This window comes from Genypterus blacodes, unplaced genomic scaffold (assembly GCF_046128005.1).
Source record: "Genypterus blacodes isolate CSIRO-AG114 ecotype Tasmania unplaced genomic scaffold, CSIRO-AGI_Gbla_v1 ptg000139l_1, whole genome shotgun sequence".
Taxonomy (NCBI): Eukaryota; Metazoa; Chordata; class Actinopteri; order Ophidiiformes; family Ophidiidae; genus Genypterus; species Genypterus blacodes.
The window spans coordinates 914,994-941,863 of NW_027466941.1; the positions used below are offsets into that span (position 1 = coordinate 914,994).

Consider the following 26,870-nt stretch of genomic DNA (forward strand, 5'->3'; position numbering starts at 1 on the left):
AGTTCTGTATCCTGAGGCGTTTTACAGGCATGACTGATGTTGTGAACCCAAAACATCTTCTATCCTGACAGTATCAGTTGCTGATGGATTTTTGATTCTCTCATTAGCAGCTATGTCAAATATTTTTTAACTTGAGGCCTTCTTGAATTTCAGGCAAACAAATATCAATCAGGAGGCAATTCCACAAAATCCTCATCAGATAGGTTCAGGAAAATGTTCACCTCATGGTGGCTGAACGAAAAGTTCCTATTTGTGTAGGCACGTAATTGGCTTTGATTCAATTATGTATTAAAATAATAAACAAGGGCAAATAACTGTGGATGAGTGAGGCGTTTATTTCTCACATTACTCAAGTCTCTGCATTCACACATAGTGCAAGTAAAGATACAGAGATCATCACAAATAACAAAGTATGTGGCTCAACTATACTGCCAGTAGGTGGCATGATATTCCTTTATGTAATATTCCCATATAGCAGAACACACATCACACATGCTGTACACTGCATGTGTGTGAGCGTGTTCACAAGGTAGCTGCACTGGAGGACATGGGTTGATAGGAACAATGTTAGTTACTGTGGGATACATGTTAACATAGTGATATAAGGTTGTTGTTGTTGTTGTGTCACTGTGCTGCCGGGGCTCTCAGGAGGAAAACCTGTAAATGATATGAAGGTCAAGAGGACAACAGGAAGGCAATTAAAGAATGACCTGATTATTGGTATCTGTGCTTCCCTGAGAAGTCATTTACCTGAGTGTTTGTGGATTTCAGAGATAAACGTGCCATGGCAGACAAGAAGATGAGTATTCCTGACACACACAGCGAGGAAATTAACAATATAGCCTCAATGCTCAACATCTGGTTCTGTGAGAGGGAAAACACAAACATCTTTTCTTCAGAAACCGTGCAATGTGGTTGACATGGTCTTTTAATACACTGGCCGGTTACTCACTACTCTCCTGAAACCCCAAGTCTCATCTTCAAAGGGCGTACCCCAAAACCAGAAGTGTCCTAGTTGAAAAATGCAAGAGATCCTCCAGCAAATGGTGAGAATGATTCCCAGGAGAGAAACCACATACATGGACATACAAACTGTCACCTAGGAAAGACCAGATTGACAAGTCAGATAAAGACAGGCAGATACATGGGCTCATCCAGAAACATATTGAAGAGGAAGTCATAATTAAACCCACCATTTTCTTGGATGGATGTACCCCAGTGTAGATAGAGAGCACTCCACAGACAGCAAACTGGAAAAGACACACAACTTATCTTTCATATCTATTCTTGCAGTTCTTCTGAATGTGGACATAACATTGAACCATTTCTGATGATTGTCAATCAAAATCTGCATGTCAACCACCCAGATGTTCTGTACCAGAACTCCCTGCCAGAAGGGAATGTAGATGTCATTAGAGCTTCGGATGTTGTCACCCGCTATTACAAATCCCATGAAAAGTTCTGCACAGCCAAACACCAGGACGACAATCTGGGAAGGACAAGAGTCTGCTGGAATCAACATGGACAGAATACCGTGCTTTTACTTAAACAACATCAAATCTTTATCCTGTAAACAATCCAATTACTAGGGTACATCATTTTACTACCACTATCATGTTGTGTCAGATTTTACCCCAAAAGATCGTGGATCTCTCTGGACAAATCGGTGCAGAGGTTTGCCGGACATCAGTGGCACAGTGTTCCCTGGCTCCGGGTTTGCAACAATCTCTCTTGTTGTTGACTCCATGACGGTCTGGAAATGCTCTGGGTTTGGTCCGTGAGATGACCGAGTTGAATCAAACCAGATGTACAGGCGCTTTGCTATGATTCTACAAAGCAGCGTGGAAGAGACTGAACTAACTGTGTTACCACTCAATAGTGACAGGAAGTTGTTAATGCATTCTGACAGAATGCAGTCGAATAAACAAAAACCCAGAGGGGCGCACCTCTTTTTATGTGTCCATGTAGGGAAGGAGTGGGAGTGAAAGTGTTACGGGACTTTTGTGGATGGGAACAGGAAGTTGGGAAATTTGAGATGCAGGCCATTGGTTTGAATCCTTGGAGGGAGGAGCTAAGAGCAGTGTGTGTGCATGAAGCAGCATGTTCCTTCTCATGTTCCTGGGATGTTGACAAATCAATCCTATGAGTGCAGGAGGAGAAAACAACACACCCAAGGAAACATACGTCAGGATTTCTGGTCAGTGTGTTTGTCAGACAGAGCTTTGACACCTAATAGTAACTCTGAAGTGGAACAATAATCATGCTCACTTGAAAACCCAGTTAAAAGTGGACATGACAGTTCTGTATCCTGAGGCGTTTTACAGGCATGACTGATGTTGTGAACCCAAAACATCTTCTATCCTGACAGTATCAGTTGCTGATGGATTTTTGATTCTCTCATTAGCAGCTTTGTCAAAACATTTTTTTTAACTTGAAGCCTTTTTGAATTTCAGACAGACAAATATCAATCAGGAGGCAATTCCACAAAACCCTCATTAGATAGGTTCAGAAAAAATTTTCACCTCATGGTGGCTGAACGAAAAGTTCCTATTTGTGTAGGCACATAATTGGCTTTGATCCACTTATTTATTAAAATGATAAACGAGGGCAAATAACTGTGGATGAGTGAGGCGTTTATTTCTCAAGACACTGTATTCACACATAGTGCAAGTAAAGACGTTTAGATACAGAGATCATCACAAATAACAAAGTATGTGGCTCAACTATACTGCCAGTAGGTGGCATGATATTCCTTTATGTAATATTCCCATATAGCAGAACACACATCACACATGCTGTACACTGCATGTGTGTGAGCGTGTTCACAGGGTAGCTGCACAGGAGGAAACGGGTTGACAGGACCAATGTTAATTACTGTGGGATACATGTTAACATAGTGATATAAGGTTGTTGTTGTTGTTGTTGTTGTGTCACTGTGCTGCCGGGGCTCTCAGGAGGAAAACCTGTAAATGATATGAAGGTCAAGAGGACAACAGGAAGGCAATTAAAGAATGACCTTTAAACTGGATGAGGAAAGACCAAAGGTATCTGTGCTTCCCTGAGAAGTCATTTACCTGAGTGTTTGTGGATTTCAGAGATAAACGTGCCATGGCAGACAAGAAGATGAGTATTCCTGACACACACAGTGAGGAAATTAGCAACATAGCCTCAATGCTCAACATCTGGTCCTGTGAGAGGGTAAACACAAACATCTTTTCTTCAGAAACCGTGCAATGTGGTTGACATGGTCTTTTAATACACTGGCCGGTTACTCACTACTCTCCTGAAACCCCAAGTCTCATCTTCAAAGGCCATATTCCAGAACCAGAAGTGTGCTAGTTGATAAATGCAAGCGATCCTCCAGCAAATGGTGAGAATGATTCCCAGGAGAGAAACCACATACATGGACATACAAACTGTCACCTAGGAAAGACCAGATTGACAAGTCAGATAAAGACAGGCAGATACATGGGCTCATCCAGAAACATATTGAAGAGGAAGTCATAATTAAACCCACCATTTTCTTGGATGGATGTACCCCAGTGTAGATAGAGAGCACTCCACAGACAGCAAACTGGAAAAGACACACAACTTATCTTTCATATCTATTCTTGCAGTTCTTCTGAATGTGTACATAACATTGAACCATTTCTGATGATTGTCAATCAAAATCTGCATGTCAACCACCCAGATGTTCTGTACCAGAACTCCCTGCCAGAAGGGAATGTAGATTTCATTAGAGCTTCGGATGTTGTCACCCGCTATTACAAATCCCATCAAAAGTTCTGCACAGCCAAACACCAGGACGACAATCTGGGAAGGACAAGAGTCTGCTGGAATCAACATGGACAGAATAACGTGTTTTTAATTCAAAGACATTATCCACCTTTATCCTGTAAACAATCCAATTACTAGGGTACATCATTTTACAATCACTATCCTGTTGTGTCAGATGTTACCCCAAAAGATCGTGGATCTCTTTGGACAAATCGGTGCAGAGGTTTGCCGGACATCAGTGGCACAGTGTTCCCTGGCTCCGGGTTTGCAACAATCTCTCTTGTTGTTGACTCCATGACGGTCTGGAAATGCTCTGGGTTTGGTCCGTGAGATGACCGAGTTGAATCAAACCAGATGTACAGGCGCTTTGCTATGATTCTACAAAGCAGCGTGGAAGAGACTGAACTAACTGTGTTACCACTCAATAATGACAGGAAGTTGTTAATGCATTCTGAGAGAATGCAGTCAAAGAAACTAAAACTTGGTTTTCCTAGTAGTGTTTTTAGGGAAGGAATGGGAGTGAAAGTTGAATGGGAGTTTTGTGGGTGGGAAGAGGAAGTTGGGAAATTTGAGATGCAGGCCATTGTTTTGAATCCTTGGAGGGAGGAGCGAAGAGCAGTGTGTGTGCATGAAGCGGCATGTTCCTCCTCACTCACTTGCTTTTCCTATTTATCAAATTTGTCGTGACATGCCAACAAACTGACCTCAGATAAAACCGTGTGTGTTGTCTTGTACTCGTATGAAAACCCAGTTCAAAGGAGTGGAAAAACATCTCTGACGTAGTGAATCGGCAAATGCATTCGTGAGAAGCTGAATCGCCTTCAGGACAAAAACTTGTAAAGAAACTATGAGAGCTTGTTTTTCCTCACACAGAGCCAAAGGGTTGTTTATCAAATTAAAGGTTTAAGAAATAAAGCAGCGTGTTTGTCTCACAAAGCATTAAGTACACGAGCAAAACAACTGCACAAACAAGCTCTTTATTTATTCATTTACAATTGATTTGACACAAGTCTGTATACAAAAGTAGTCACTGATGCTGCATTAGATTCAGATTGATGTCCTACATCTTCATATAAGACAAAGGTGATTTGGTGATGTTGTGCGTCTCTCACAGAAGACAAATGAGACTCAGTCTGAATAAATAATCTAGTCTGATCTAGTTCACAGTCTGATGGGTGATGTCGGCTCAGTGTGTAAAAGAAGTCACGTATACAATTATATAAATATACAAATGCGTGTCAAGCTGTGGGAATTTCATCTTGTTAGATATTAAAATAGGCAAGATAACAACACTGAATGTTTTCATTGCGTGTTCATTCCCGTTTTAAGAAATGACCACGTCTAAACAAGCAGTTCTGTCTCCTGAGGCGTTTTTAAGGCATGATTGGTGTTCTGTCCACTGACGTCCTCCTGATTCAGGGACATGGGACGTCGTCGACCTATAAGACAACAGAACAGAAGACATCAGCAATGTCTGAAGTCGGACTTTGTGCAAATCCTGAAAAACGGGACGTCCAAAAGTCTTTACCGTACGGTGAGACGACAGGTGATGCTCCAGCAGATACGTCGCTCTCTGCCTCATCTCGCCGTCGCCGTTGTACTGAATCGCTTCGAGCTGAGAAATTCCATTCAGCTTCACAAACTCCTCGGCCAGCTGGGATGCAAACAGTTCAGGAAATCCATTTGGTTTCAACACTGAACTACAACATTTTTCAACAGCCAAATTAAAGAAGGACATAAAGCTCCCACTCATTCTGGCTTACCAGTGGGTTACCAGCGACCAGAAGGAACAGGATCTCCAGACTCAAGATGACCATTTCCTGATCAGCCATCTTAAGTGTGGCGCCGAGAGCAGGCAGTAATCCATACTGGGCCAGCTGATCACAGAACTCCTTTTCCTTATGCGCAACATTTCCTAGAACCATGAGGATCTGAATATAGCAACAAGACAAAGAACATCAACCACAATACTAGAAGCACAGTAACAGTTGAATCTCTTGCACTGACCATCGTATTGATGCCTTCAGAGAACTGGAGAAGCTGGATCAGGCCGGGAACCAGGTTGAGCGTGAGCAGAGCCGAGCAGATAACTCTGGAGTGAGCTGGAGGAACCAGATATGAAGAAAAACAAACTGGTGATGAATATAAGAATGCTTAAAATCACAATACTGAAGGAAAAAACACATCTACGTACAAACAGGCACATCAACCTCATACTTATGCTTTTAAATACAACAATCTTAAATTACATTAAAACTGTTAACTTGAACATGCATATAATATAAAAATATATAATCTAAATTGTGTGTTAAGTGTAAATCTGAGGCCTATCAAGAAAAACACAATGCAACAGTCAAAATCCATGTAAAAGTCAACACAAATGAATGCATTTGAGTAAACTGGGTGAGGATCTGATAAGATTAGAGATTAGAGCTCAGTGTGTTAATCATGACTGTCACAGAGCCAAACGTTTAGTGAGTGAGTGAGTGGATAATCCAGAAATCCCACTTTCTGATTGATTCTAATCAAAGATTAAACTCTGTGCGGCGTCTGACCTGTGAGGTTGTTGAGGAGCCAGGCGCTCTCTCTGGCCAGGGCCGGGTGGCTCTGCAGGTAGGCTTCCATAAACGCACACGAAGCCTTCAAGAGACAAACGTCACCCAGCTGTGGGTTGAGCTCCTCCACGGGGGGCGAGCACAGCAGGTTTCCCACACACCTCAGCAGGGGCCAGACCAGCTGGAGAGGGACGACAGAAACAAGCTCAGGAATACCAACTAAAGGACGGAAGGACATTTCTCATGATCTTCATCTCAAATAGTGTAAATAAATCAATTAAAGATAGGAATTGTACACCGCAAACAATCCCTCATAGGTGCTGATTCTCTTACCAGCTCCAGTCCTTCTTCCTTCTTTCCTTCAGCAAGAGCACCACCCAGAGACACTAAGAGAGAACTGCACTGCGACAGGGCACCGTGAGCCAACAGCGTCCCGTTATCCACATCGCTTTGGTGCAAAAACACATGTTTAGCGCCGAATTCCTTCAAACATACACTTATTTAAGCCTTATAAATGTTTTTCACCTCACAGCTCTCACCTGCATGCGAGGTAGTGCAGACACCAGGCGCACTCAATAGCCGGGGCCAGACCAAACTGGGGGTCGGGAGTCAGGAAGGACAACAAGAGCGAAGGTAAACGAGAGGTCAGCACCGTCCTACAGACAGACCATCACATAGGCGACGTCAGAGTCCAACACATCTCACCTCTACTGATTTAAACGTTTCTCGAGGACGCTGTAGGTTTCAGCAAGTCACGTGATTCCTTACGGGATTATTTTCTGTGCTGCATTGTCGGCCTGCAGAAGCTGCGAGAGGGTGAAACCTGCAGCCTCCACAACAGCGAGATTGTGTCTCTGGTTCTGGACACACACACACACACACACACACACACACACACACACACACACACACACACACACACACACACACACACACACATTTATAGAGGGAGATTTAACCGACTTCAATGCATACACTGGGATGATCAAAGAATCCTGTTAGTTTACCTCTATACAGTTGGTCAGAGCTGATATGATTCCCTGGGCGAGCAGATTCTCTCTGATGACATCATTGTCTGGGCATAAATTACCCAGCGTGTAGAGACACAGCTCCTGTGTTTGAGGGGTCAGACAGGTCAGAAACAAACCTGCGTGATTATGAGTGTCAGACGTATGCGAGTACTGACTATGAACTTGGTGCTCTGGCCGGACAGGTAGGTGAGCAGGTAGGCGGTGGAGGGCAGACAGGCCAGGACCACGTCGGGGTGCTGCGAGTGAGACAGCTCGTGCAGACAGCGGACAGCCTGCAGACGGAACTGAGCATCAGAGCCGGTGAGGAGGTCGACCAGGAGGTGCACGCTGTTCTCCTGCCTAGAGGGAGGAGGACAGATTCATACATGATGAGACAGACATGTGACTCAAGCAGGAGGACTTCATTTGAGATAGATGATGTCATGTTGCTTGTACTTGATGAAGCTGAGCTGTGCTGATGGGTTACGCAGAGCTCTGATCAAAGCTTTCAGGTTGGCCTCCATGACCGCTCCACCGCGCCGAAGCTCCTGGAACAAAGCCACCACCTCCTACGCAGATCACAAACAGGCTCAGAGACCACGAGCCCTCACTTGTATTCAGTGTGTATCACCACACACCATCATCACCCACCTGGTCCCCTGAGTCAGTGTCCATGGTGGTCTCGGTGTCCGGCCGCTCTTCATCTTCACTCAGCAGGAGTCTCTTGCTCACCAGGTGTCGTTCTCTGCGGGCCTGCCTCAACACTGCGGCACGACATCATCAGACATCACCACACCAGCAAATCTGAGCTGTGTAGATGAGGACTCATACTGCTACTTCAGTAGAGCTCGAAAATATATTTATTTTTCTATAGTTTCTAGGTGCCCGACGCTTTTCAGTACATTGTCGTCTTACATATGAACCAAAACCTCTGTGGCACAATGTGTATCTAATATGTGGCTATTGAGTGTAATATCAATCATAATAGCAGACTAAATATTTAAATACATTTACGAAAACAGAGTAAGAGAGTATATATTCACTTTTCACCTCATCGCTTTACCTTCACAACGCCGATGATCTTATTCGTAAGTTATTGATCAGTGATCTCTTTAAATATGTGAATTACTTCTTTCTACTCATCACATCCGGTTGTTTCAGTAGTTACTAACAGCTCGTGTTGCTGGTCGGAGTAAACACTATTATCCCCTATTATTAATACCCTACTGTATAAGTTAAATAATAAATGTAAATGTGTTAAATAGAGACATTATATTTTGATAGATCACCTCTTTCCTGCTCTCGCCTCTTTAACCGGAGCTCCTCCTGGCTGCCGGCTGATGCAGCCGCTTTGTGACGCACGGAGCTTAACCTCCACATCTGCCTCCTCGAAAGACAATTAAACTGTTGAAAGTACGATGTTTTATTTCATGGTGTAACATAAAAACAGCGCAGATCCCTGCAGCTTGTAACCAGATGACAACACTACGGTAGCTTGAACTCTTCTTCAGGTTTATACGGTGACTGGCAGCCGAGGCGATGGATCGTTACCGCCACCTACTGTGCCAAAAAAGAACTACAACCACTACAATTAGTGTTTCAAGCTGTACTATGTGCTGGATAAAACACTTTAAACCCATACTTGAGTAAAAACAGAGATATCTCACAAGCTACCCACTTACAAAACGTATTAATATATCTGATGTTATTATCACTTAATGGAGTTTTGATGCTCTTTTGCTCCTGGGGGCCATTTTGGCCTTTGCATGTAACACAAATGTCGACTTGACTTCTAATCTAATAGGCAAGACAAGTCATATTCAGTGATTTGTGCCTAAATATCATTCATGATAAGATGGTCTTCTCTTTGTTGTCTCATATAAGTTGTTGAATACACACAAATGATAGTAGAATAACGTAACAGCACACTGGCGGCCGTCTTTGTCCTGAAAAACACAACACTTCAGCTAAAATTGAGGTTTTTTAAAAAACTAGGAAATTTAATTTCCAGTAAAAGCACATAAGTCATATAAAAAATTCAAAACTTTACTTTTAAAACAGGCTTTTCACAAAGGATGCATCACCTCGCAGCAAAGTGAGCAACGGAAAAGAAACGTCAACATAGTTTTGAAATAAATATGAATATGATTTTGTTTATGTGATCGTTCTCATATCATACTGCAGACATCAGACATCAGACTGCAGACAGCACAGCCCCCATCAACATGAACAGAGGCGGTACATGAACATTCAACAGATAAAAACTACAAAAGGTTTTTTAAAAGACTTTTTTTTTTTTTTTAAAAGCTGAGGGTTACCATGGAGAACAAACCTCACATAAGACTCATCTCTGCTTAATCAACGTCAGAAAAGATACAAAGAAAACATTCAAACACATCTAACATTCAGTTAAATTCGCCCGTACAAATTCATGCTGATACAAAAGTAAAAATCGACATAAAAAGAAATGTACAAGATTTCCTTTCTTCAGTATTCAATCATAATCCAATCCACTGATGTCTTGCTGAAGCTGAGCTCTAGGGGGCGATGTTGCTCTCGTCCTCGGGTGCATCCAGCATCTTCACGACTGTTTTCGATTTCCTTTTCTGCAAAGGAAACAAACACAAACAAGCAACAAAATGTCAGTCGTCTTGTTTTTGCTTTAACGTTATGGCGAGACGGCGGCAGCGGAGGTGATGGTACCTTTTTGTGGGCGTCATCTGAGGGGGTTTGGACCGTTTGTGCTTCTGCGGCGTCCTCGGCAGGACCTGCAGGCGTTTCTGGGATGTCGGCCCGTTCAGACTTCCTCTTCTCTGCGGGAATAAAACAAATACAAATGAAGAGGCGTGTTTGTGTTTGGAAAGCAGCACATCTGTCATCTCGTCACTTGTGCTGACGAGCTCGCTCACTTTTCTTCTTCTCTGAGGGAAGACTTGGTGTGTCGGGGACAGATGGAGGTTGAGGTTCTGCGTCGCACGAGTTGTTTTCCAGTGCTTGGTCCTTCTGCTTTTTCTTCTTTGTCGTCACAGGGGTGAGCCCAGGGTTTTCCTCCTTGCAGCTGCTCTCGGTTTGCGTCTCAGCCATCTTCTCCGACGGAGCTTCCTCCTCATCGGCATGGTCCTTTTTCTTCTTCTTCTTCTTTTTCACTGGCGTCTTAGATGGTTCCTCACTCTCTGCCGTCTCCTTCAACTCACTTTCTTCTGGTGTTTGCTGTGAGTTCTCCTCTCCATCATCCTCTTTCTTCCCCTTCTTCTTCTTCTTCTTTGCTTTCTTCTCTTCAATGATCTGCTCTGGAATCTCCTCCTGAATAGTATTCTCCTTGTCCTTGTCCTTTTTCTTCTTCTTTGATTTCTTCTCCGGAACCACCACCTCAGGGTTTTCCTCACTATCGGCAGCATCCTTTGTCGTCTCCTCTTCCTCGGTGTCGTTCCTCTTCTGATCGTCATTTATCTCTTTCGTCTTCTTCTTTCTCTTCTTCTCCACTGGTGTAGCGACATCTTCTACCACCCCATTCTTCTCCTTCTTCTTCTTTGTGTCGTCGCTTTCTACTCCATCTCCTCCATTCTCCATCACGTTACCTTCCACCTCTCTTTCTTCAGCTTTCTCCTTTTTCTTCTTCTTTCTCTTTGGCTCAGATGGCGCCTCGTCGGTTTTTCCGTCACTCGGCGCCGCCGCTTCTCCTTCAGTCACCTCTGCTGTCTGTTCGGAGGGGGGGAGGGTGAGCGGTGCTGCTTTTTGGTCCTCCACCGTATCCAGGTTCTGCTCCTGGCTCGTGGCGGCAGGCGGCGCCGTCGTTTGTTTGGCCCTGCTCTTCCTCGGTTTACTGGTCTTGGTCGGAGTCTTCGTCTTGGCGCTCTCCTCCGCCTCTCCGTTGGCCTCGACCGTCCCGCTCTTCTCTTTGACGGGAGGCTTTGTTTTGGGAGGAGGCTTCGCTCTGGGTTTCCTGACTCTCTGTTTCTTGGGTGTGGTGGAGTCCAGAGCGTTGATGGTGTCCAGCTTGGCGATGTCGGCGTCTGTCAACAGAAAAAAAACAGGTGTGAGACGCTGAACAAACACAAGCGGGTGGCACAAATTTACAAATAAACAAGCAGCGACTGTACACAGCTTTGTTTGGATGAGCTCAGGGTTTCCATGGCGATGTTGCTCATGGGTGGCACTGTCCCTGTCCTGTCTGGTGGTTGTATTTCTCTGTCTACATCAAAGCATCACGCCCTGCTTCTTCTTTCATCTCCCTCCGTCATTTCCAGTCTAATTCAGAATTTTCTCCCGCTGACCTTTTCATTCCCACTTGGTCTTTTCAAGTTGTGATTCTTCCCATAACAGGACACACACTTTTCCTTTAAGTCGTATCTCTCCATCCGCATCACATGAAGTTGTCAATGCCCCTTTAACATCTCTCTCGCTCTCTCTCTCACCCGTCAGCTCCAGTGCCAGCCGCTTCCATTTGTCGACATCCAGGCTGCTGTCAGAATCCTCTCCTCCAGTTGTCGCCATGGCAGCCACATCAACCCCTTTCCCTTCAGTCTTCGACTTCTTGGCCTTAACTTGAGAATCTGCAGTTTGAGCTTCACTCTTCTTCCTTTTGGCTGCTGGGGACTGAGAGGAAACAAGCAGCAGCTGGTGAGAAGGTGTTTGCTTGGCGAACTCGTCTTTCGTCTCAGCCAACCAAACACACGCCACACAATTAAAACATATTTGTGTCTTTTCGGGTTCTATTTCTATATCATTGATCATCTGTAAAGGCTAAAAACAATATTTGGCAGCAGCAAGTCTTTGGATTCACTGCAGCTTTTAGTTTAATAAGCATTAAGCAATTAAGTACAATTCAGATGATTACTACATTTCAAAGCCAGCATGATGTAAATATTCATCAATAACTAATCAGGGCAAAGCAGGGTTACCTTAGCTGAGGTTCGGCTTTTGGGCTTTTGATCCTTCTTGGTCTTTGCCGAGTCTGTAGGTTGCTTCTTCTCAGCTTTGGATGAGTTTTTGCCCGACTTTAATTTGGTCGCAGAGCCTTTAGTCTTGGATTTTGTTGGTATTGATTTCTGCGGCTTCGTTGGCGTCACCACTAATGCTGAAGTCTGCAGGAAATAATTCAACCAGACAAAATATTCTTTAAGTTGTAGTAATGATTTCTTGCGACCTTTTGCTATGGATTCATATAATTCTCTTTGATATTTTTGTTTACCTGTGGCAGTAAACTCTCACTCAGCGCCTCACTGTCCTCACTGTTCAAACTCTCAGCCGGAGTCTGGATGGAGGCGATCACATTATTGATCTTGGTAGGCGACACATGATTGGCTGCGGTGAAACAGAACGAGAACAGACAATGTAAGGACAATTTATGTGCACATTTGCTTGGAAAACCACCTATGAGGAGTTTGAAGTGCTGGAGTGAATGTAATCAAAGCATCTGATGACATCACAGCCGTGTCACCTTTAGCTGGAGTCGCTCCTGCTTGTTCCGAGGCCGAGCGCTTCGCTGGTCGTCTTTTCTTTTTTGCGTCACTGTGAACAGATGCTTGTGTGTCAGTAAAGACACGCGATAGAACGACAATAATACTTGGCACACATGTCATCGCTACCACACTGATCGCAGACGTCATACTCACTTTGTCCAAGAATTGTAGATTTCCAATAACAATCCTTTTTTGGTTCCCTCCTGTGGGAAATTCATAAACAAAACATGTTACAGGCTCATTCGGGCCACCCTGCAGTCATCAAAAGAACAAGTGTATTTCTTCATACTTTTCACAAATGTCCTCATTAAAGTTTCATGACAACCTAGGAAAGCTTGAATCTTACTTAGGCAGAAAAATAATCAAACCTTGAAACAATAACATGTTCACTAACTCCTACTATATGTTCATGTTTGTTTAAAGAATGGTGTTGCTTGTTTAAATATTAGATTAAATTGAAGGCAGTGTGGTTTGTGGGTGATTTGGACTCTTATGGGACTTGGCAGTGTTATCAACTAAGTTTTATATCTTTAAATAATACATTTGAATTAATATGAAGTAAGTAACCTGTAGAAATGCACAAGATGATGAAAAATGTATTAACTTGTCCGTTCTATTTGGGGACATTGATGTTACAGTAGCTACGTGACACTACGCACCACAATAAGCGGCAAAGAAGTTGAAGCCTCAAACTAATTTCCTGTCGGTATCCCTGAACGCTACACTGAATGGGCGTTTACGCGCTTGTGTGTGTGTGTGTGTGTGTGTGTGTGTGTGTGTGTGTGTGTGTGTGTGTGTGTGTGTGTGTGTGTGTGTGTGTGTGTGTGTGTGTGTGTGTGTGTGTGTGTGTGTGTGTGTGTGTGTGAGAGAGAGCGAGAGAGCGAGAGAGTGAGTGTGAGTGTGTGAGACCTGAGGGCTCAGCCTGTGAAGCTCATCTGCAGCTGAGTGGAAACCATTTTCCTTCAGGTGTTGGTAGATCAAATGGATCAGCTCCTGCTTTGATGCGTTCACGGACATATTCTACACATGAAGCGGGCAGATCACACACGAAAAATTGTCTAAAAATACTTTCATAGTAAACACACAGCACACTGACTACGGTCTCTTCGTAAAACACGCATGCTAGCTGGATCAACTTTGAACTCAAGATGTCGTTCCGGTAACGCCGCAGTGGATCATGGGACTTGTAGTTCGTGTTCTTCGACGAGCAAAAAACGACCACTGTTCTCTCCGTCAAACACAAAGTACCTGCAGCCGCTGATGTTGGCTGGTGTTTGACAGCATCTGTGAAGCATTATTTCACAGATTGTAGTTTTAACACTTTTTCCACCTATTTGCTTTTCTTAAGCAAAATACCGTTGGCTCCAGGATTATGTTGCTCCTGACAGTCTGACGGACAAAGGGCCTTTCTCTTTCCATCTCTTTCTCTCTCTATCTGCCCATAACTTTCCTGCCATTTAGCTCAATTTCAGCTCAATTTCACCTCAGTCACACATCCTGTCTCAGGAAGGAAATCAAACATCTGAGAAAGAGACGAGCCGCTCCCTCAAACCCGCCAGGGCTGCTGACGGCTGTTTGGTTTTTAGTTGGACGGATCGACTCAAACACCTGAAATGATGTGATCTGATCTCTGCTCCAGGCTGCATTTGTTCTATGTTTGCTGCGGACGTCATGAAAAAGCTGTAAGGTGTTCTAAGGTGTTAATGGGTTTCTTGTGTTTCTAAGCTAAGTTAATAGTTTTCTGACTTTCTGCCTGAAGGTCCTGCTGCTCATGTTCAAAGCCTGAAACAGAGCCTCATCCACAGAGGTTGAATCTTCACAGCCTCCTGACTCAGCTGACTGTCCTGTATCATCAAATACAGGAAGAACTGGAAGTCCACTACAGCTAAAACCTTAATATCCAGATGATGGTGACCCATCCATCCAAACACACTCAACTAGAGAAGGCTCCATGTCTTGCGCTCAGGTGTATTTGGATAAGGGCTCTGCTTTTTTCAGCTGCGGTAGCGGGGGTGGGGGTGGGGAGGGTGGGGTTGTTCGGGAATGGGTCTGCTCATAACAAATTCCCGGGGAGTGGATCTGAGAGAGCTGGTGGTGAAACCTTGGGTCACTCTAGGGGAGCGTATTGGGTAAGCAGGGGGTCAGGGGGAGCAAAGGGCTGAAAGAGACTCATTCATGGGGGCAAAACCAGGGAAGGAAAGCAGTGTGTATTCCATCCTCAACATCAGTGTTCAGCGTGTCTCACCAAGCTCGGTTTCACCATCACACATACACACACACACGCACGCACGCACAGGTTTGGCAAAATGCATTGGAGGCTGACTCAGCTCCCATTCTCAAGGTGATGATGGGGCAGACCACCAAGGTTTTATGGAAGAATAACTATTTGCAAAATGAGAAATTGAATATTTCCTCAGCTCACATCATAACTAAACTAAAAGAGCGTTGGCGTGTGTGTATTTATGCATGCATGTGTGTGTGTGAGTGAGTGAGTGAGATGGAGTTATCGGAGGAAAAAATAACAGAGCAGCGGAGGCACGCAGAGCCAAATAACCTTCATGTACTCGAGTGCAAGAAAAAACGAAACAGAGCATTTCCCCCTGGTCTTTGATTACATGTTGCAGGCAAATGGAGCTGAGTGTTTGCACAGGTTACCTTGTAAATGGCACTCTGTTTCACAGGAAATCAATCTACTTTACAGCTGCTCACATCTGTGCTCACTCGGCAGGTAATTAACTGCAACTACAGCAGTGCCAAATTTGTTATTACTGGGGATCTTTCAAGTGTCGCAGCTGCCAGTATTCCACCGTTTGTAGTTGTAGTAGGTCCAGTTTAAGTAGAATACATTAAAATGTTTTATATATTATGATTTGTTTTGATTGGGACTTATTAATACACACCAACACACAGAATTCCACAGTGATTGTTTATTTCTGGCTTTACAGTAGAACTGTAATGAAGTGTTTGGCCTTCCTGCCCAGGTGTGTGTGTGTGTGTGTGTGTGTGTAAAGAGGCACTACAGCTGCACAGAGCCAAGTCAAACACATCCAGAAGTCAGGGGCCGAGGTCAGAGCTGGACTGCCAGGCTCACCTGTGAGGTCCCACCTGGCACTTTATGATCAACATGATTTATCACTGATGGGAATTAAAGAGGGAATTAATCTGTACTTTATCTCCTTCGTCTGGGATTTTGACGGGATAAAATGATCTGAATTGATGTTCAAGAGACGAAGAGAGGAATGTTGAGCAGAATGGAGAAACAAGGGCACTCTTGTGCAGAGTAGATGGGTGGTGGAGTGAATACAGTTCTATTGAATTAAGACTTCTGGCTCTGATGGTGTAGAGGAAGAAAGAAAACCTCCATCCTGTCTTTCTCAGATTAGAAAATTGGGGTAGGCGGGGGTGTAATGTGCCGCTTTACTGGCAGGGTGTCGCTGATTAGAAAGGGGGTAGTGTTCATGCAGCGGTATTCCGTAACAGCACCTCTTCCTCAGCCAAACACAACATCTGGTGCCGACCAACACAGAGCAGCAGCAATCCCTGCTGCTTTCAACTCATTATTGCTTTTCATGGCTGCTCCTTTTTGGAAAAAAGTAATGAAACAAGCTCAGGAGCTGGTTGGGAAGTGATGTAAATACGGGTCGATTTTGTGTGTGAGTGTGTGTGTGTGTGTGTGTGTGTGTTTCTCTCTGTGTGTTAGGAGTTAGAGTAAACAAGTGAGTCAAACCTTGCATTTGGAGATAGAACCCATGCCTTTAAGGTTATGAATCTAACTCTCGAACTAACGGTGTGACCTCCTAAACCAGAGAAAAAGGAACAAGGGTCAGCATGAGGTTTTGAAAAACTACTTCAATACCTTGCATGAACTTTATTCACAAGTCTGCTTAGCTTAAAGCAAACGAGCTCCAGCTGGATGAAACCACATTTTGATTGTTCTTCAGAAGTTGTAAAGGGAAATGTCATTAAAATTTACGATGTTCCATGACATTTGGTTCACATCCTCTGGAGAAAACTGGGGATATTAGTTGTCTAATCAACAAGAGAGAATAAAATGACACGTTGACGCAAATAACAGTTCCACATTCTTATTTTCATGTGTGTATTTATTTTGAAACATGCAATGATTTGTTCGTATGTTTTGAATTTTTACTGTCCCTTGCTGTAGCCCTGGTGTGCACATTGGGTGCAAAAGAGCTGTTTTAGGTACTCTCTTTATAAGAGCTGCGGTTAAGCATGTGGCAGGTTGTGTTACTGGCAGCTGCATTTGTAATCACACACTCATGTATTTACCTTCTCCTTGCAATCAGATTGAAGCCAGCGCAGGCAGACAGAAGCTTTGTTCCTGGGTTTGAATCAAATTCAAGCAAATATTTAAAATGTCGCAAAAGGAAACGGCGAGTTAGAGCACGTTTCCATGAGCCATAAGCAAGCGATTAAAAAAAACACTGACGACATCATGAAACACAGAAACTGAAGAATATTAAGAGTGGCTTCAGTGCCTTGTACGCTGCTTTGGACCATTTTAAAAAATGTATTTGATATTTGCGGTTTCCAACAAGCATTTTCGATTCGATATGTCAAAATGTTGAACATTTAGATGGAAACATGACTTGAGACAAACTGACTGTTGTTTGGTTGGACTATTAAACACCTCTGCTCTATTTTACGCTGTCTTGTTTTGAGTTATCAGTTTTAATGACGTCTGTGGTCTCTCGAAACCTGTGTGTGTATGTGTGTGTGTGTGGGCCTGTGGCTTCCAGTAGACATTGAATCCCCTCACAAAAAAGCCCAGCTCTTCTCTGATTGGCCAGCCACCTGGTTATAGCCTCATACCTGTGGGTGGTTCTCACCAGGTGTGTTACTGAACATGTTGACATAAACACACATTTCTGTAGGTGTGAAGCTGAAGTTTTGCGTCTTTGCACTACGGGAATGAAGGAAAAGAACAGTAAGCATGGTGCCAAGTAACCCCAATTTCATGTACGTATCACATTCTCATTCTTCCTTATGTAAAAAATATTTTCTCTGTCAGAACCTCCCAGTGAAAACACACCGTGGTGGTTTGCCGACATTAGTGCACACTAAGTCACTACATGAGGGAAATGCTCTGTAATACAGTAATCACGTAGGATGGCGAGGTGAAGAGCGTTGTCGGAGCTGGAAAGATGAAGAGCAATAACAGTCTGAGAATGTGACCCTGCGAATGGAGTGAAACTTCCATTTCCACTGAGTCATGCACGGGTCAGCGGCAACTCAGCGTGACTGTCCCATCAAAGCAGAGTGGCCTGCTTTCACACTCAACACACCTGACCACCACTGGCCGTGTCTGAGTCAGGCTATTTCTGGGATCCGACAGCCCTGGTTTGCAAAAATGCTAATTAAGTTTGTATTTTTATATGCGTAGCTGATTTTGACATTGTGTCAGCAGACCAAAGTTATGACAAATAAGGTGAAAATAACCCCCAGAAACCAGGTGCAGGGTTTATTGTGAGGCAACTGTTTCCATAAATACTCTCGTCTAAACAAGTTGGGCTTCATGCTGGAATTTTGTGTGGAATTGTTTTGCCAATATTACAGTTTAGAATTAGATTACTAAATGCAGTAATAAATGCTTGTGGTATAAACTGGTGGCTGTGGAGGCTTTTACATTTCCTGGCAATACACACACACACACGCACACACACACGCACATAATATTTTCACCTCTTTGTCTGCTTTAGTAGCCTCATAATTTCATAATCAATAAATCAACTGTGACTCATTGCACAACAACTCTCTGGTTTTTGGTTTTTGCGAAGACCTTGATGTGTCCGACCGGCTCGCTCGAGAAAAACAAGATAAATAAACACCAAGGGTGCAAAACTTCAGGTGCACCACATTCCTTCTTCACCTTTGCCTCTTTTTCCGATCTTGACCTGCTTTAAACTCGGTTCCTCTGACCTGCGCTGGTCTGGCTCCAAAGATGCCTGCCTTAGCTGCTGAGCAAACATCCCCAGCCACAGCCTCATTCCTTTGAGGGAGTCTCAAGCTTCCTTTGGCCTCCATGCCAACACGTCTCTCTGTAACCACCATGATGTTTTACCCTCAAGTGTGTTGCCCTTGTCCTCTGACTTTGCCAGATCTGATTTCTATGTGCGGGCCGTCTCTCACCTCATCAACGTTTTCAAACTATTCAACTGTTTAAGGTTCTAAAGCACAAAAAAGTGAATGTTTAAAATATAAGCGTCCCTAATATTTATACCATGTTTTCCTCTTTCCTTAAACACTTGAGCGAGATCTCCAGATAAGACGCGACGCAGGCTTGGGCCAACACAGGAGCACACAGGCTGTGCAGTCCTGCTGCTCTCTGTTGCTCCTCTGGGTGATTTGTAAGTGGCTCCCTGACGCCTGGTTGGAGATGCTATCAGCGGCTCCTGTGTGCGTTCCGAGTCTGGGTCCCAGTCTCCTCAGGTCTGCAGCGCTCATAAAACAGCAAGAATAATAAAAGAGCGCTTGTGAGCTCAGCGGAGTGGAGTGGGGAACAGTGTCTGTGATTGTGTCTGTCAGGCCCCACAGCCACCCCGGGACTCAGATCTCCCCCCAACACACACACACACACACCATGTTTTTCATGAGTGAGGGTCTGTCTGTAGAGCCCCGGTCATTCCCTGCTAAAGCCAGACAGATGGGAATGATTTTTCCAAACGCTTTCTAGCAATCAGTAAAGGTTTGCAGCGTGGCTCATTGAAACCAAATCACCATGAAACACCATGAATGAAAAGCAGAGTGAATGAAAGTCCTGTTGCTCCGCTCATGTGTAGGAGTGTGGAACGAAAACAACTGTAAACCTGCAGTCATTTTTAATGGAATATCATACAAATATCTCTTTTATTACTGGTTCTTATCCAACACATCAAACTAGTGACGTGTGTGTGTGTGTGTGTGTTGGAGGGGTGGGGGGCGACAAGCTTTTTTTATTTCCCTGAGTCAAAGCCAGACACATAGGCGGGGTTAATAGGACCATTGGCGAGGTAAAATGTTTTCAGATGGGGCTGAAACGTTTCAGAGGTCGGCGATGAAGATGGAGGAAACTTCCCACTGACTGGCGCCTTCAGGTTCCTCTGGATCTCTGATGACCCTCCGCTTTGAGCGCACTTTGCTTCGTATTTTCACCCCCTGAACGCACCGCACAATGACTTGCTGATCCTTTCTTAAGTAGCGTTAGCGACATTATACTATGGCCACTCCAGCTCTGACCGGGTTCTCCGTGATGAGTCTGCTCAGCCTCGGGTACCTGACGTGGGACTGGATGAGTCCGAACCAGGTGGAGCAGGAGTCGATCCAGACTTTCGGAGACGGCCCCCCTGTGGCGCAGCCTCCTCATGTCATTTTCATCATGACAGACGATCAGGGATTCAATGACATCGGCTACCACAACCCCGACATCAAGACCCCGACCCTGGACAAGCTGGCAGCTGATGGAGTGAAGCTGGAGAGTTACTACATCCAGCCCATCTGCACCCCGTCCCGTAGCCAGCTCATCACCGGCAGGTAGGGCGGCTCCTCACCTCGGTCACCTCGGTGTCTCAGAGCTAATTTGTTTCTTTTGGTCAAATCATTATGAAACAAACTAGTGATTGTTGAGGACTAAAGTGGTAACACATTTCAGTTTTGGGGGGTAAATAGGGGCCTGCTGGTATTATTTCCATACACATTTATATGACTGAGATCTTGGGGTTAGAAGTTAAAATAGCAATGTGTACATTTAGCCTGCATCCATACAAACACAGAAGTGAGATCTGTGTGTGTGATGTCATGATCCACTTCCATTAAATGCTACTTTCACAGTGATTATGAGAGATATGTCTCTTACTGGCACAAATAGACTCTGATATATTGAGGGTTACAAAAAGTGTTGCATCACATCTCTGGCACAAATGAAAAGCAGAGACGATGTTGAAAACTGTCTGTGTGTGGTAATGCTTTATTTAAATTTACTTTATCAATAGGTACCAAATTCATACAGGCCTGCAGCACTCTATCATCCGGCCTCGCCAGCCCAACTGCCTGCCGTTTGACCAGGTCACCCTCCCACAGAGGCTGCAGGAGCTCGGCTACTCCACTCATATGGTGGGTAAATGGCATCTGGGCTTCTACAAGAAGGAATGCTTGCCCACCCGGCGTGGCTTCGACACATATTTCGGTTCCTTAACAGGCAGCGTAAACTACTACACTTATGACTCCTGTGATGGCCCTGGCTTGTGCGGCTTCGACCTCCATGAGGGAGAAACTGTAGCTTGGGGTCAGCAGGGCAAATATTCCACCCATCTGTACACTCAGAGGGTCCGCAAGATCCTGGCAACCCATGATCCTCAGGCCCAGCCGCTGTTCATCTTCCTGTCCTTCCAAGCAGTACACACACCCCTGCAGTCTCCAAAGGAGTACATATACCCGTACCGCGGGCTGGGTAATGTGGCGCGCAGGAAGTACGCTGCCATGGTCTCAGCAGTTGATGAGGCAGTGCGAAATGTGACATATGGCCTCCGCAAGTATGGCTACTACCAGAACAGCGTTATCATCTTCTCCACTGACAACGGTGGCCAGCCTTTGTCAGGCGGAAATAACTGGCCACTTAGAGGACGTAAGGGCACTTACTGGGAGGGCGGTGTCAGGGGTCTGGGATTTGTTCACAGCCCACTATTGAGGAAGAAGAAGAGGGTGAGTAAAGCCTTGGTGCACATCACTGACTGGTACCCTACACTCTTGGGGTTAGCAGGTGGCAATGCGTCCCTTACTGAGGGGTTGGATGGGTATGATGTTTGGGAGGCTATCAGTGAGGGTAAGGAGTCGCCCAGGTTGGAGATCCTCCACAATATTGACCCTCTATACAACCAGGCCCGTAGCGGCTCCCTGCAGAGAGGGTATGGGATTTGGAATACAGCCATCCAGGCCTCCATACGAGCTGGAGACTGGAAATTGCTGACAGGAGACCCAGGCTATGGAGACTGGACCCCGCCACAGATGCTTCCCGGATTTCCAGGTGACTGGTGGAACCTGGAGCGGCACACTGAGCCTCGGAAGTCTGTGTGGCTCTTCAACATCTCCGGGGACCCCTATGAACGTTTTGACCTTTCTGAGCAGAGACCCGATGTTGTCAAAGAGCTGTTGGCTAGACTAGTGTACTACAACCGTACTGCAGTGCCAGTTCGCTACCCATCAGAGGACCCACGGGCTGATCCGGATTTGAATGGAGGTGCCTGGGGTCCCTGGGTGGGAGATGATGAGGAGTACTGCTGGGATACCGTCTACTACAAAAAGAATAAGGACTGGAAGAAGAAGCTTAAACTGTCCAAAAGCAGGTCATTTTTCAAGAGACTCAACACTAGGATCATGTCCAACAGGATATAGAGGTTATGGATAGAGACAACGCATCTGAAAGACAGTGTGTGACAAGTGTGTGTCACGATTAAGTCTCACTAAATGAACTGAGGCAATAAAGTATTACGTAAAGGACATGAAATGTACAAAAAAAGGAACATTTGTATACACATTTCTCATATATGATTGTTATAAAGAATCATGGAGGTACTTCAGAAAAGAATCACAGTGCTGCGCTAAATGTGGGCCACAATACCTTCTGCCCTTGTGTTGTGCACCTGTGTTCATGTGAAAGACGGTGAAAACCACCATGTTATGAGCTGCTACATATGTGAGAGCTTTGTCAGATGTCATTGTTACGTGAACTAATAAACTACTAAACTAAACTACAGTTTACATCATCACCTAGGCTTCACATCGTAGAACTTTAACATCAAGCATTTTAAGAGCGAAGAAACATGGTTGTGTGATGCAATTTCTCCTTAACATGATAAAGCTGCCACTGTGCTTTATGAATTTCGCCCCATTTGTAATTGGAATTAATATAAATGGATTTGTCTAATTATGTCTTTTAATTTCCAGTTCTCAACAATCAAAACTGTTTATTATCTGCAAAACCTGGGTATTTGCTGAAGTAGAGCACATTTGTCACTTAATATTTTGTTGCAAGGTTATTGCTGTCAAATGAGATTAGACTATGAGACTATTAGACTAGGTTAGAGATTATAAATGGAAAGTCAATAGAGTGAGGACATCAGGGGCCTTGGATAAGACACTCGTTAATAAATCCTCAAATAAATCATTCTGCTCCATTTCCTTTTAGTACAGACAATTGAATTACATTTTAAATGGTTGAACAGTTGCATAGGAGATTGAAAGTGCAAAAAAAGAAGAATACATGAGAGCAGATATGATAAGGGGTACAAGTACACACAATAAGGAGTACAAATGGTCACGTAATGAGAATATCTCCACTTTACACGTATAATTTATACGAGCCAACAAATATGCAGCAAAGTAGCCATTAGTGGCTACGGATAGATATGTGATAAATGTGGGTTCATAAGTGGGGATTTCTTATCATTAAAACATGAAATTCATTGTAATTCATTTCCAAGCACACACGGACGGTTAGTGCTAGCGATGGTACTAGCTAGCCCAGTGCATCAACACAACAAGCAACACAACAAGCTAACATGCTAATCCACGATTATGATGGATGTACCAAAAATGGCAAGATGAGGATTTAAACAACAAATTTAGTAATTGTAATTGTACAATTTAAATGTTAAAATTTAAAACAGAACTACAGTTTGAAAAAACAACTCCACATGACTCAGAAATAACTTCCATATGAAAATAACTTTGCCTTTGTCGCTACCTGATTTGGACCTGGAAACCTGATTAGGACCCACGCATGCATGTCACAACCGTCTAAACCAAAGCACTGTCGCATTGCATTGTGGGATTTACTTGTTAGTTACAGTACAGTAAAGGATATACATGACACTGCTTTACAATTCAGTCAAAACAAGGCATGTTAGTGGACATAATATATATTATATATATAATGTATATATTATATATATTTATATAATATATATATATTATATATATATATGTGCACACATCCTGACGTAAGATGCTGTCTATGTATACATGTGGACTGATGTATGTACATGTATATGGTTCACTGTAAGGGAACTTTGACATGCTGCCAGCTCTTTGTGAGCAGAAGTGAGACAGCTTGCTTTCCTGCCTTCACCTTAACCCAACCACCACCCAGTTACCACATCCGCCAAATCACTTGAGATTTCAACAGTGTTAACAATCTAAGTGAGACGCCTTGTTCTGTGTGAAAGTGGAGCATGGAAGAAGTTTTTGTGCTCCTTGTGTTGTTAGCTGGAGTAACTCATGGTAAGACTTTCAGGTTGTTTTCAATACCGAATGTATAATGATAATGTTAATCTGATTTGTGTGTTCTTATATCTCCCCCCCAGCCTTCTTACCAGTTACTGACACAGACTGTAACCTGACCCAGAACAGGTCTACATGCTCTGTTTCTCTCAGTGGATCTGTGTACATCCATGTGATGGCCAATGCCAGTGGTCACCGACTGCGGTGCGAAAAAAAACTCCTTCCCAGTGGATCCGCTACCGTGGTGTTCATTCTAAAGAAAGAAAAGGTGACGATTCAGGAGGGGCTAAGAAACCGATCCGAATTCTTCATCAACAATGGGATGTTCAAACTCGCTCACGTGGAGTTCAGTGATGCAGGTCAATACTCAGTGGACATCTTCACACCAGATGGGCTCTTATTGACATCCAAAACTCTTGAGCTGCAAGTTGTTCAAGGTAAAACAGAGCCTGCCAAACTCATTCCTACATCATGAAGTTCATTATTAATCATCATGTGTGAGTGTGCATTTACTGTCTTTTACAGATCACCGGTGTGTAGTGCAAAATAAAGGAATAAAATAAAAACACAATTTAAGTCACAGATACTGAATGTGAACAGAATACAGGACATAGTCAAATCTACACAGTTACAGTGACTTCCCTGGGGGTGTGAATGTGAAAAACGACCTCAAATTCGTGACCTTTGATATACAAACAACGTGCTGTATAACATACAAACATGACAGGCTCTAGCGTAACTGCATTTTGATTGTCTTCTGAAAATGCGCTGGTTTACTTTTCAACAGTTTTTTATTTAGACTCGAAACAGGTGGTTAACCAAACACTGTGGTAAATTGTAGCTCACCACTGAGAAGAGGCACTGAGTAACGAACACAAACAGGAACTGGTTATGTTCTTTCTTTAACAGTAAATTCTGTTTCTTGATGAATAGAAGTGCTATTCATATTGATTTACTTCTGTTTACCGTCACAAAAGCCTTATGCTCATGACCAATAAACTGAACTTTATGTGCATTCATTGTCATTTAAACTGCAATATAGTCAATAAATGTAATGTTCAGTTTCCATTCACACAGCATCTATAAAACAAGCAAAGGTAGAATGTATTCTATTGTGTTAGATTTTTGAACTAACTATAGGATTTCTTCTTCACAGATCATAATTTGCCCATCCTGATCTCTGTATCGGCAGCAGGTCTGATCCTGATCCTGGTTGTGGTGGTGGTGTCTTGCTGTCTTTGCAGAAGAAGAAGAAGACAACGCAATAAGCACCAAGTGAGACCAACCGAGCAACACATTCACGGGTTTGGAGTGTAGAGTCACCTTTTTTTGGGGTGGTTGGTTATTAATAATTCCTCCTTATTCTTATTTAGTTAAGGAGGACTTGCTGACCAATCAGAGCTGCTGTTAGTTAAAGGTTTATTGAGAAATGTGTCAATTAAACCAATTCTTTAAAGACAGTATAGTGAAATGACACAAATAACAAGCATGTTGGTGATTGTTTTATGACTCTTTACCAAGTTTTTAAGAGCATATTTTACAGTATATGCACATGTTATTAATAATAATAACAAATCTCTGTAAAATCACTCCAGGCTCCATACACAGAGGAGGGAGAGTGAAACAAACAAACAGATATCACTCATACTACAGAGAATTAGATCACTAGACATCTGTGTTACAGTCATTCTCCTCATGAGTGCAATTTCTTTACTTAAGTCCGACACTCTCTCCCTTATGTGCAGCAGCATCACTCTGGTGTCACAATGGACAGAACTGAAGATCTCCAGAAACAGCACCAAACAGCTTATATCTGAGTGATTCATCATTGTTATTCGTGATAGTGTATTGCACTAGTATGGAAATCATTGTATTGTAAAATACTGTTTGATTGTAAACATTATGTACTACATGTAAAGCTAGGATACAGGGAATGATGTTAAGTATATTAAAAGGACGCTTTAGTTTTATTGCACTGATTTATCAACGTCAATGGCGACATTAAACTGATTTCCTGCTGTATTTGTATCTGTATTCTCATTTAGCACTAATTCAAACACTATAACCCTGACTGGTTCATGGGCAGCATGCAATAGGAAATAATGCAGATAATGGAGTTTGTTTTTGTGGATTTGTATGGATTCTCTCGATGAGTTGATGTAGTTGTAATAGCCCTTACTCAGCTTTAACTATAGGTTTTGTCGCAAGTTCAATGTTTGTGCTGCAATTTCTACCATTGCAACATTGCCTTTCCCTTTCCTCTTACCCCTAAAAGCAAGAAGCAACATGTCGTCACTGTTGAAGGGTACAAAACACACTTGTTCTGTGTTATATGTGAGGGTACAGTTATATCAACTCAGGATGTCAGTAGATACACAGTAAAATGCCTGTTGAGACAAAAATAGTTGATGTCCACGTCTTTTTCAGGGATGCATGAATCAAAAATAATTGATTTATTAGATCAAGCAAGCACAATAGATTTTGTCTGTGGTTTTTCTACTCAAGATTACTTAGAAAACATCAAGAAAAGCAATTGGGTGAATTTTGTAGTTTGTTTAATTAATGAGGAACTAAAACAAGTGTCTGGTAAGAATGTGCCTTCACATGTCTGACACGGTTTTGAGGATGTGGCTATTGTGTGGCAATTAGCAGGCCTGAGACTGTGATCATACTAAGTAAAATGTATGATGTTTCCTTCCATGAAGCCAACATACAAACATATGCTCAAATGTGTATACAAAATCAGAGACTGGACAAGATCAGAAAGCCACAATAAACTAGTAGAGCGGTAT

General features: G+C 43.4%; 3 protein-coding genes and 1 long non-coding RNA gene across 5 annotated transcripts; 2 read left to right on the top strand and 2 right to left on the bottom strand.

The window, feature by feature from the left end:
• Positions 1–4,738: 4,738 nt before the first annotated feature.
• tmco6 (transmembrane and coiled-coil domains 6) lies at positions 4,739–8,953 on the bottom strand. Its single transcript, XM_076164965.1, has 13 exons — positions 8,632–8,953; positions 7,994–8,106; positions 7,799–7,911; positions 7,519–7,702; positions 7,340–7,444; positions 7,101–7,192; positions 6,872–6,988; positions 6,666–6,780; positions 6,333–6,513; positions 5,785–5,879; positions 5,541–5,708; positions 5,306–5,431; positions 4,739–5,216 (listed from the first exon to the last, which is right to left on the bottom strand). The coding sequence occupies exons 1-13, from the start codon at positions 8,720–8,722 to the stop codon at positions 5,193–5,195; spliced, it is 1,524 nt and encodes a 507-aa protein (XP_076021080.1). The 5' UTR covers positions 8,723–8,953; the 3' UTR covers positions 4,739–5,192.
• Positions 8,954–9,374: 421 nt separating this feature from the next.
• LOC143011942 (uncharacterized) lies at positions 9,375–13,941 on the bottom strand. The gene is made up of 9 exons (XM_076164964.1): positions 13,714–13,941; positions 12,958–13,007; positions 12,783–12,853; positions 12,534–12,646; positions 12,244–12,426; positions 11,758–11,938; positions 10,252–11,355; positions 10,046–10,155; positions 9,375–9,948 (listed from the first exon to the last, which is right to left on the bottom strand). Exons 1-9 carry the CDS (start codon positions 13,819–13,821, stop codon positions 9,880–9,882), a joined length of 1,989 nt encoding a protein of 662 aa, XP_076021079.1. The 5' UTR covers positions 13,822–13,941; the 3' UTR covers positions 9,375–9,879.
• Positions 13,942–19,866: 5,925 nt separating this feature from the next.
• On the top strand, positions 19,867–22,737 carry LOC143011947 (arylsulfatase I-like). Its single transcript, XM_076164971.1, has 2 exons — positions 19,867–20,334; positions 20,793–22,737. Exons 1-2 carry the CDS (start codon positions 20,021–20,023, stop codon positions 22,189–22,191), a joined length of 1,713 nt encoding a protein of 570 aa, XP_076021086.1. The 5' UTR covers positions 19,867–20,020; the 3' UTR covers positions 22,192–22,737.
• Positions 22,738–23,942: 1,205 nt separating this feature from the next.
• On the top strand, positions 23,943–26,544 carry LOC143011781 (uncharacterized). Of its 2 annotated transcripts, XR_012964943.1 has the most exons (4): positions 23,943–24,078; positions 24,162–24,515; positions 25,235–25,353; positions 25,824–26,544. It is a non-coding gene; the product is annotated as an uncharacterized LOC143011781 (long non-coding RNA). The 2 variants fall into 2 exon arrangements; XR_012964942.1 differs by having other exon boundaries at positions 25,235–26,544.
• The last annotated feature ends 326 nt before the right edge of the window (positions 26,545–26,870 follow it).

What these genes read in the sequence shown, in the direction of transcription:
- tmco6 (XM_076164965.1), bottom strand. Translation starts at nt 8,722, where the DNA reads ATGTGGAGGTTAAGCTCCGTGCGTCACAAAGCGGCTGCATCAGCCGGC. An exon ending in GCACAGCTCAGCTTCATCAA is followed by an intron (nt 7,703 to 7,798) that starts GTACAAGCAACA and finishes TCCTCCCTCTAG; the next exon opens with GCAGGAGAACAGCGTGCACC. An exon ending in GCTCCTCAACAACCTCACAG is followed by an intron (nt 5,880 to 6,332) that starts GTCAGACGCCGC and finishes TGGTTCCTCCAG; the next exon opens with CTCACTCCAGAGTTATCTGC.
- LOC143011942 (XM_076164964.1), bottom strand. Translation starts at nt 13,821, where the DNA reads ATGTCCGTGAACGCATCAAAGCAGGAGCTGATCCATTTGATCTACCAA. An exon ending in AGGAGCGACTCCAGCTAAAG is followed by an intron (nt 12,647 to 12,782) that starts GTGACACGGCTG and finishes GTTTCACCGCAG; the next exon opens with CCAATCATGTGTCGCCTACC. An exon ending in GTGAGAGTTTACTGCCACAG is followed by an intron (nt 12,427 to 12,533) that starts GTAAACAAAAAT and finishes TATTTCCTGCAG; the next exon opens with ACTTCAGCATTAGTGGTGAC.
- LOC143011947 (XM_076164971.1), top strand. Translation starts at nt 20,021, where the DNA reads ATGGCCACTCCAGCTCTGACCGGGTTCTCCGTGATGAGTCTGCTCAGC. An exon ending in AGCCAGCTCATCACCGGCAG is followed by an intron (nt 20,335 to 20,792) that starts GTAGGGCGGCTC and finishes CTTTATCAATAG; the next exon opens with GTACCAAATTCATACAGGCC.